Source organism: Triticum aestivum, chromosome 7B (assembly GCF_018294505.1).
Source record: "Triticum aestivum cultivar Chinese Spring chromosome 7B, IWGSC CS RefSeq v2.1, whole genome shotgun sequence".
In the NCBI taxonomy this organism is placed as follows: Eukaryota; Viridiplantae; Streptophyta; class Magnoliopsida; order Poales; family Poaceae; genus Triticum; species Triticum aestivum.
This window is the reverse complement of record NC_057813.1, coordinates 735123191-735133880: the sequence shown is the minus strand read 5'-3', so window position 1 is coordinate 735133880 and position 10690 is coordinate 735123191. Positions and strand designations below refer to the sequence as shown.

The following is a 10690-nucleotide window of genomic DNA, read 5'->3' as shown; positions in this document are numbered from 1 at the left end:
CGGAGCCGGACAAACTTGTTGTAGTACTTGATTGATAGTCTCAGTTGCTTCCGTTTTAGTGTGGTGACTTGTGTAATCTTGTTCGACTTTGAGTTGGTGGTGTTTTAGCTACTATTTTGACCACATTTTTTCTTTTAACCTGCTTGTACGAGGATTTCCTCATCACTTTATATATTTTTGAATGTTTGACCTCTATTTATAAAGCCGGGCGAAAACTTGTTTCGAGAAAATAATGCGTCGATGAAACCCAGATACATTATGCCTATTACGCTAGTAGAAGCCTCGATGAAACCCAGATACATTATGCCACCACCGAGAAGGAATTACTTGATATTGTCTTTGCTTGTAATAAATTTAGATCTTATATCATTAACTGCAAAGTGATAGTTCATACGGACCATCGAGCTTTATGGTACCTTCTCGCCAAGAAGGACACTAAGCCTCGATTAATCCGTTGGATATTATTAATTCAAGAAATTGATTTGCAAATCGTCGGTAGGAAAGGTGAAGACAATCTTGTGGCTGATCATTTGTCAAGAATGAAGAGAAGACCATATGAACTTAGTTTGTGAACCTTTTGATGTTTGGGGGCTGGATTATCTAGGTCCATTTCTCACTTCAGATGTTGGGTGTGTTCGATGCAACCGTGCCCGGTGGACGGTGGTTTCTCAAGGCGGCGTGGTTCCATTTTTCCTAGATAGTCTCAGTTGCTTCTAAGTGTGGTGACCTCTGTAATCTTGCCCGACTTTGACTTGGTGGTGTTTTCGTTACTATTTCAAACGCCATTTGTCTTTTAACCTGCTTGTACGACATCACTTTATATATTTTTGAATGTTTGACCTTTATTAATAAAGCAGGGCGAAAACCTGTTTTGAGAAAATAATGCGTCCAGTACATACACACACTAGGGCCAGAGGTGCACACCGCGGTCCACCGACGACCATACGTACTGCGTGCCCATACGCATGCATAGCGACCGATCACTTTCTCCCGCATGCATCACGCTCTCCAGCTAGCTTCTATGTATAGTCACATGGACCGTGCGAGGACAATGTAGGTCGCTGTCGTCTCCCTCATCGCATCGACGGCATGTGTTCCTCGCATCGCCATAGGCGCAGCCCGTGCGAGGACAACGTAGGTCGCTGTCGTCTCCCTCATCGCACCGCATGTGTTCCTCGCATCGCATGGACGCATGCACCGACGGTAGAGTGAACGTCCGTTCATCTCCCGGTCAGACTCGGACGATCGATCCATCCGGCTCTTTAAATACCGGCCCATCGGACACCGGCATCCTCACACCAAAACCTATCTAACTTTGCCTATTGCTACCACAGCACGAGCTAGAGTCAGAGCCATAGCAGTTTCGGTCATGGCGAGGAGCATTGCTCTGGTCTGCTTCCTCGTCGTCGGTCTCGGCCTCTTGGGCGCCATGTGCGCCTCGGCAGCTGCGGCGGGCGGCGAGAACGGAGGGCGGCTGGTGAACGCCGTGTACGTGTTCGGCGACTCGCTGGTGGACGTGGGCAACAACGACTACCTGCCGGCGCCGGCGCCCAGGGCGAACCGGCCGTACGGCATGGACCTCCCCGGCAAGCCCACAGGCCGCTTCACCAACGGCTACAACCTCGCCGACGTCATCTGTAAGTGTACCCACTACATGCACGTATGCTTAATTGTTGCTAATTAACGTTGTCCGCAGACGTATGGGCACCGTACGTGCATGTTATACATGTTAAGCACCGTACGTGCATTTTTTTGACGTCGAACCGGATGGACAGGCATGACTGTTAACCACTAATAAATTAATTAATTTGTGACTGAAAAATCATGGATACTAAAAGCAAGAGCTCAGTAGAAGATCCAACTCAAATCATATGTGGATCGAGCTATGAACGACAAGTATAACTAATTAATGATGAAGTGTACGGACGGACGTGTACAGCATGACGAAATTCACAGTGGAAACCCACAACTTGGACGACGCAGCTCATGCATAACAACGAACTAATCAAGTAAGCAGCTAGGTAACCAAGTTTCTCATATGTTGTACGTGCAGCACAACGTGTGGGGTTCGAGATGAGCCCCAAGCCGTACCTCTCCATGCTGCCGCACGACAAGATCTTACTCGGCCTCTGCAAGATCGGCGCCAACTATGCTTCCGGTGGATCCGGCATCCTCGACACCACGGTACATAAACGACGTCTTCAAACTTGTGATTACAATGCCTCTCAAGAGCTAAGTACATATTTTTTGGTTAATTATATGCATGACACATCGATCTTTTGTAGGGAAAAGGGACGCTCACGATGCGGACACAAGTCGAGTACTTCAAGAAAGCGGCGGACAACATGATTTGCTACCCAAGCAAGGAGGAGCACCTTTCGAGGTCCCTCTTCCTCCTCAGTGGCGGCGGCAATGACTTCTCGGCCTTCGACCCCTCCAGCGCCAGCCCCCAGGCCTACGTCGTCAAGATGGTCACCACCTACATCGAGCACATCCAGGCGCTCTACGACATGGGGGCACGGATGGTGGGGATCCTCGATGTGCCACCGATCGGGTGCACGCCGGGGCAGAGGATCGACATGCCCAACGGCGAGTGCAACGAGCAGGCCAACTCCCTGGCGCAAGCATTCAACGGCCTACTCAGGGCCAAGCTCGCCGAGGCCGCCGCTGCCAACATGAAGGAACTCAAGTACTCCATCGCCGCCAACTACAACATCCTCAACGACATGATGGCCAACTCTCTCGTAGCTGGTACGAACATCATATGATATAACCATTGTATGTCCGTATTAACTAGCTGGGATTCTCGTACATGCATGGACTAATTCATGTGGGTCGTCTTTATGCATGATCGACCAGGGCTGAGGCAGGTGAAGACGGCGTGCTGCGGTTCGGGGAAGCTCAACGCGGAGGTGATGTGCAGCCACCAGGGCACGACGGCGTGCCCCGCCGCTGAGCACGACGACTACATGTTCTGGGACATGCTCCACCCCACTCACGCCACTATCCAGCGCGGTGTCGTCGCCCTCTTCTACGGCAACGGCCCCAAGTACGGCGAGCCCGTCAACTTCGGCACGCTCGTCACGGGCCAGAACGTATCTCCCGCGATCAAGATGGTCGTCGACGAGCAGTAGACGGCGACATTCGTCGGCATGCTTGCCCAATTCGAAATAATGATGATCTAAAATTTGCAGCAGCTGCTAGCTAGCTGAGCTAGCACTTACTAATAGAATGATTTTCCCGTTAATTATTCCATGCGTACGTGCTGGTAGCTCCATCTTGTGTTGTGTTCTGTCCTTGGATTATTAGTATGTGGAACTAATAAAGTGGTTAAGTAAATAAATATTGTCCTATCCGGCCCGCGTGTGGTGTGCAATGCATGATGCATCGATAATTCTACATCCGACGCGATCTACAAAATTTGCATACATGCTCAATTATCAGTTGCATAAATATGTGATGGATCTTGAGATCATTGAAAAAAGAAAAGAGAAACTGTACATAGATGTGAGTCGTCCTTGTGGTCAATTGTGAGGTCCATCCGATCACATGCAATTATGCATGCATGCAGTGCATGATGCCGTACGTGAGAAGATGGATCCGACACAGTACCTAGCCGAGCCAATCACACATACTACACACACTCATAGCACAGTAGTTTGTGGTCACCCTATATCTTTTGAGATCGATATGCTTTGCTAGCCAACAAAAATATAATGACATGTCCACGTGTTATCAGCAGCCCTACTACACATGTGGTTCGATTGTTAGGAGGACAGTGATATCCCCAGCTTACCATGTTTAAAGTCATAGACTTGACATGTACTCATAGGGATAGGGTGTGCGTGTATGCGTTCATATGAGTGGGTGTATTGTCGTGTATGTGAGCGGCTTCGATTGTACCATGTTAAGGGAAAAAAAGCAGCCCTACTACTCTTGTTCATGAAGAGGCCGGAAGCAACGAGTTGTCCGTTTATTAAGAGATGGGCTAGGCCAAACGGATGGTGATTTATATTTTCCTTTTTGTTGTATGGTTTTAGTTTGCTTGAAAAATTCATGTTTGCATTGGAGAGGTTCATTCCACCATGTGTAGCAATTCCTTATTTTTGTCAGGGAGCGATTCAACTTGTTCTATGAGCGGAAGTTTAACCAAACCCAAGTTTGGAAAGTTCAAAGACGATAGCCAAAAATGTCGAAAGAAACTCTACAGGTTTCATGGTTAAAAGAAGTCACAAGTTCGGGGTTGAGACACGGGAGAGTTTGGAGAAGTAAAAATACCAGAGAGTTCCTAACACTCGAAAAAGCAAAAGAAGGTACCCCCTTCGGTCCCTTTTACTCTACATATAAGAATTCTCTGAGTCAAATTTTTATAAAGTTTGACTATATTTATATGAAAAAATATCAATATATACAATACTAAAGCTACATAAATATGAGAACTAAATTGATGACGAATCTAATGATATTGAACTCGTAGTGTGAATTTTGATATTTTATCTATAAAGTTGGTAAAATTTTACGAAGTTTGACTTCAAAGAAATCTTATATGCGAAGTAAAAAGGACTGGAAGGAGTAAAAAGAAGCGCTAGAAGTTCACTGGACAAAATGCTAAAAGTTCAGTTGCTGTTGCGACGACGGGTTGGTATGGTTCGAACAGAAAGGATGCAAAATAAAACATAAAATGCAAAATGCAAAATTTCACATTAAAATAAACAAAAAGTGAGAGGTTTGAAAATAAAAATGCCATGTGGAAAATAATTAGAAATTGCAAAATCTTATAAATAAATAAAAATTAGAAGTTAACTGAACAAAAATAGTTAAGAACAAACCCTCAAAGTTCACATGAGAAAACATGGTGAGATCATCGAAAATTAAAATAAAAAAGTAGTCCGATTTTTAGAAGAAAAAAACGCTTTTTCCCATTTCTACAAATAAAACTAAGAAACTCAAATAAAAATAACAGAGCACTTCCATGTTTATACAAAAAATATCAGATTTTTCCCATTTAGAAAAAACTAAAAAATCAAATTAAAATAATAGATAATTTCAATGTTTATATTTTTTTTCTTGCTTATTAAAATAAACCCAAGAAGTTCAATTTTTTTTATAAACTAGGGCAGTTCAATGTTTATAAAAACAAATCTCATTTTCCCCGTTTGTAAAAATAAAACCAAGAAGTTCCAATTATAACAAAGCAGTTGAATTATTTGGATTTTCTTGATTCTACAAATAAAACGAAGAAGTTCTAATTAAAACAAGAGAGCACTTCAAGTTGATTAGAAAATTAAATATTATCCGCTTGTAGAAACAAGCACGCCAACTCCCTGGCGCAGGCTTTCAACGACCCCTAAGGGCCAAGCTCGCCGAGGCCGCCACAGCCAGCATGAAGGAGCTCAAGTACTCTATCGCGGCCAACTACAACACCCTCAATCCTCGCAAAAAAAAAAACATCCTCAACAACAAGATGGCCAACTCGCTCGTAGCCTGTACGTATGCAGATAACCAAACCATTTTATACAGTTATACTCTCTTTATCCGAAAAACTTATCCTAAACTTGTTCATTAAATAGATATAACTTACACTAATTTGATGCTAGATACATCCATTTAAGGACAAGCCTTTTCAGACGAAGGAAGTATGAACTAGCAGCTAGGGTTCGTACGAAGGTGCATGAACTAATTCATGTGGACTATGTGCATGCACGGCCAGGCCTGAGGCAGATGAAGACAGCGTGCTGCGGGTCCGGGAAGCTGAACGCGGAAGGTGATGTGCAGCCACCCGGGCACGACGGCGTGCCCCGCCGCCGAGCACGACGAGTACATGTTCTGGGACATGCTTCACCCCACGCACGCCACTATCAAACGCGGCGTCGTAGCCCTCTTCTACGGCAGCGGCCCCAAGTACGGCGAGCGCGTTAACTTCGGCACTCTGGTCACGGGCATGGACGAAGGATATCCTGCGCTCAAGATGGTCGTCGACGACGAGTAAATGATGGATGGCATGCATGCATGTCCACGTGCATGTGGAATCGTCGTCTGACTCCCAAAACTAATTTAAATTTTGCATGCAGCTGCTAGCTCAGATAGGCGCTAGTAGCACTTTGTAATAAGCGAGTGATCTTCGGGATATTCAATTCTGAGCACAGGCTCAACTGATCCTGAAATCTCCTCCGTTCGTTCACATGTGGATCAGCGCTGTGCAATGTATTTCAGTTTGTATTCAAGCAGTATCGTTTCCGTTCAGCATGTGTATGCTGGCGCATTTATTTCGACTGCACAAACCGCAGACGTTAACTCGTATGCGGAACAGCGGTAGTTGGCACGGCCCAGTCATTTTTCTGTACCAGGCTGAGCCTTCCCGTTGTCGCTTGTTAACGGCCGTCCTCCCGGCCCGTCCTTATCATATATCGTTGAGCACAATCTCATCCCCATGTCGGCTTCGTCCTCACCATCCCTCGCCGTTCAGGATGCAGGCGGGCACAATCTAATCCCGCAGTTAGCTGCTCCGCGTCAGTTTAGCTGCTTTCACTAGTGCGTACAGTAAGCTTTTTGTGTAAACTAGCTACATAGATACAGATTTCACTGTCCATGTGTAGACTAGCTTGAACATGCATCAGTGCTAGCTTTGTATCAGTTTCACATTTGGATTTCAGTCCTGAACAAAGTTAAAACTACATTAAAATTTGCAGCAACGAGTAAATCTTTGGCTCATTTGACGCAATGTTAGATTCAGTTCATCAAATGGAGCAACGAGCAGTTTTAAGCTAATAAAATTCCAGTGAGCATACATCAGTGCTAGCTTGAACATCAGATTCAGGTTCCAGATTTCCCACCCTGAACATGTGCATCAGATTTCATAGTCCTGAACATGCATTCAGATTCTCCTGAACTTTGAGATGAACGACAAGTCAATGACAGCTTTACAATGAAATTAATTCTCCTGAACATCAAATTTTAGTCATGAACTTTTCCGAGAAAATGGCAGCTGCTCTGAAGACCGGTCCTGAATATTAGAACAAAGTTTCAGGAATTTAGTTTGTAGCTTATATCAAGCTTTTTCATGCCGATCATTTGTACAAATAACATACATGCAGCTGGCAAACACGCACCCATATCTATCAAGCTACACAATTTGAGCGTAGTGGAAAATTAATTGTGCGATGTCAAACAAATGTGCACCTAAATCTCATTGTGACTCTTCAAGATCTGAACCTTGTTCCATGCTTAATGCTGATCCTCCTATTTCCCAGCAAATGAGCCAAAATGGCAGATGAGATCCATGTGAGACCAATCAAAGTTGATACAATTTTCCTGCACAACAATACAACAATACAGATGAGCCATAATACCGATGAGCCAAAATGAGAAAGTTAAAACCCAGGTGAGACCAATAAATAATTATTGAATTCCATTCGATCACTTTGCTTACTCGAACTTGCACGATACCATAACAGAAGCGCCATACTATTATTTAAAACCCGTGCAAGGCATGGCAGTAGTGGAGTTCATAGAGCATAGCTATGTCCACAGTTTTGTGATTTCCAGAACCTCTGCTAGTAAATATATTATTTGTAATTTGAACCGACCAGGAGCCAAAATGGGACAGAAGAATAAATCAATGTTTATTTCGAAAGGCAGTAACATTAACATGTCTATTTGAAATGATCATGACTATTGCCGCTTGAAGAATGTACAAGTATGTGACCACGCAGCTAGACTTATTATTAGAATCCATTATTTCAAAGCTCTTTTACCAGTGCCATTGCCATCTTAAGTTCAGGTATGCTACAATTCCATATGCATAAATTCAGAACATTCCATGTGCTACAATTCAGTAGAAATGTTGTCTGAACATTCCATATCATAACCTGGCCAGTGTAAAGAAAAGCATCCATATATAGCTGACCAACGGATATCATTTAGTAGACATGAAAAAAGGCAAAGAATCTTGTCTTGATATACAAATCTAATTAGAGGTGAATTGGCAGATGTGATGTGGAAAAGATTGCCTTCTTTCGTGAACGAAAGTATGATTTCTCCACGGCCAATTTGATCTCCGATGTACGTTTTACCCTCTGCATTTATCATTTATTTTTCAGTGTAATTTTAATAGGGACATGCTTAGGATTAATATGGCCACTAATTACGAGAGAAAACATCAAGATGTATCCCGGACTTTTAGTGGCTTCTCTACTGTTGGTGAGCCCGGATAAGTGCTTATGCACTAATTTGCCTCCTAATAACAGATAAATTATCCAATAACGTTGTATGGCAATTAAGAAACTTGTGCTAATCTAATACAGATACTGACAAAGAAACAAGTATGATTGTTGTCCAGATGTCATGTTACACAAAACTGTCCAAATCTACCTGTATGATTTTGGAGTGAACCAACAGCAGCTACTGCCAACTCACATACTGTATACTTGTATGTTCCACCAATTACAGATCAACATGATAGAAATCTTGAGAATTTGACAACAAGCATCAACACTCAGGAGTCAGGATCATGAATCCATGGAAAAGAAGATGAGGGAACTAGATTAGTTACCCGTGGTGTCTGGTGGAGGCCGGCTGTCGGGCTAGAGATCTCGTGCAGAACCAAGGGGACATGGACTTGTCAGTGCCAGTGAAGGACTGAGAACTAGAGAGCAGCGGTGGCGTCGGGGTCGACGTCGATGGGGCGGTGGCAACGACGTGAGCGGCGATGCAGCCCAGCGGCCATGGACGGACGGAGGAACCTAGAGTGTCCGGATTTGGCTGCTCCAAGCTGTCCGCGAACTCCTCCCTGATTGGGAACCCTGAAAACCACAACAGAGTAAGCAGCGGCGGCGGGGAATCGGGGAATCCATCGAAGCATGAAAATCCAGAGGCGAGCGCTGCGGCAGAGAAACTCACCGGTGAACTGCATCCGCCGCGCCCGCCGTTACCGCGAGGTACCTCCCCACCAGCAATCGACCTCATTGCTCGTCAAACCGGCCGTCCCGAGCCCTCGACATGTCTCCCAGGCGACCCCACAAACAAACGTTCAGTCCAGGGACGGCTCAGTTTGGCCCCTGACGAACTGGACTACCATCGTACAAGTTCTGAGCCACGGCTCAGACGCCCGCAATCACGGAGCGACGCCACCAGCTACGCAACTGGCCCACCCGTGCGCACTGTGTCATACAGTATATAGCCTGTATCCTCTTTTTTCCACGGTCTAGCTCTGTTGCACCCGACACACTTTTTACCATCCCGATGCAACAACCAAAGGTTCAGATTTCAGGTGCAGGTGAGCCCGAGCACCAAATCGACCTGCTCGTGATCTTCACGTTATTATTCCGTGTGTGCAGCTAGCTCGATCTCGTGTTGCGTTTGGTGATTCAATTATTGTGTGGGTCTAGTAAATCAGTTTAGCGGGATGTCGAATTTAAAATTTGGGTCAGTCGATTCTGTTGGAAAAGAAGCAGCAGTCGTGCGAAGCACCGAGGTCCAGAGGCCAGACCCCTTCGGCCCCCCTGTAGTGAGTTGCAGCGGGGACTGTACTAATTAGCAGGCTTAATTATCCAGCCATTAGCAAGTATACGGGCTAAACTAATTTAGTTTATCTAATTCACATCTAGATATTTTTTAAAGATGTCACATCTAAGCTTCCACAAATATATAATGGGGCAACAAGAAACAAAAAAAACTACAAACATAATGGACATCAGCTTAGATGTATCACATCTAGACAATCCCCTAATTAGTGTCAAGCCCAAAAGGCCGAAACGAATGTGCAACATGGCTAAGCTGCAGGTCTCGCTAATCGATCCTCGCTTTTTTTTTAGCATCAGTACAGACACAAGCGCTCATATACACGCGCATACACTCATCCTTATGAACGCACACACGCACACCCTACCCCTATGAGCACCTCCGAGAGACTGAGCCGGCATATCATCTTGAGATTTACGAAGTCACCGTAGACGCCTCGTCGTCGACGGGAACGTCTCCTCCTACTGAAAGCGCATCGCCGGAAATCCTGAAATAAATTCATGAATAATGCGAGCACCAGGATTTGAACCCTGGTGGGTTGGGGATACCACTATCCACCTAACCAACTCAACCACATGTTGATTCGCCTAATTGATCCTCGCTGATCGATTAACAACTCGCACGCACGCGGTCTGCGGTTGAGAACTTCGTGGACTGTTTCTTCCGCGACGACTAGGTCTTCGTTCTCGACGGCCGCCGGGGGTCGCACCGTCAGTGCTTGGTGATCAGCAAAGCTGCCGGGCTGCCGCTTGCCGCGCGTCAGCTTTTTTATTTTTTTGAGTAATGGAGATTCTACCGATCTACGGACTACGACCAACCGGATGGTACATCCATCCAATTCCTACTTGATCCCATGAATCAGACTATCAGATGAAGGTATTATTGTTGTCGTTCAATTTGATTACACAAAATCAATTAATCAATCGTTACTAGTTAATATATTTTGTCACGTGTCAGATCAATTACAAATTGCAACTTTGCTTTGTAATGTATTCACTCCGATCCAAATTAATTGATGTTGGTTTAGTACAAAGTTATACTAACTTTGTACAAAAACAACGTCAATTAATATGGGTAGAAGGGAGTAGTTTTTTATTGTAAAGCTTATACTGTTACGTAGGAGTATTTGATATCCCTACAATATTTAAGACTTGAAATATTTTGTGTTATG

General features: G+C 44.7%; 1 protein-coding gene across 1 annotated transcript; it reads left to right on the top strand.

Annotated features, from left to right (window-relative positions):
• Positions 1-1306: 1306 nt before the first annotated feature.
• Positions 1307-3353, top strand: LOC123161775 (GDSL esterase/lipase At5g33370). Its single transcript, XM_044579586.1, has 4 exons — positions 1307-1637; positions 2054-2184; positions 2286-2751; positions 2860-3353. The coding sequence occupies exons 1-4, from the start codon at positions 1370-1372 to the stop codon at positions 3132-3134; spliced, it is 1140 nt and encodes a 379-aa protein (XP_044435521.1). The 5' UTR covers positions 1307-1369; the 3' UTR covers positions 3135-3353.
• Positions 3354-10690: the final 7337 nt, after the last annotated feature.

Excerpts from the sequence above, each read along its gene's own strand:
- LOC123161775 (XM_044579586.1), top strand. The coding sequence starts at position 1,370 with ATGGCGAGGAGCATTGCTCTGGTCTGCTTCCTCGTCGTCGGTCTCGGC. Across the intron at positions 2,185-2,285 it reads CCGGCATCCTCGACACCACG|GGAAAAGGGACGCTCACGAT; the intron begins GTACATAAACGA and ends GATCTTTTGTAG. Across the intron at positions 2,752-2,859 it reads GGCCAACTCTCTCGTAGCTG|GGCTGAGGCAGGTGAAGACG; the intron begins GTACGAACATCA and ends ATGATCGACCAG.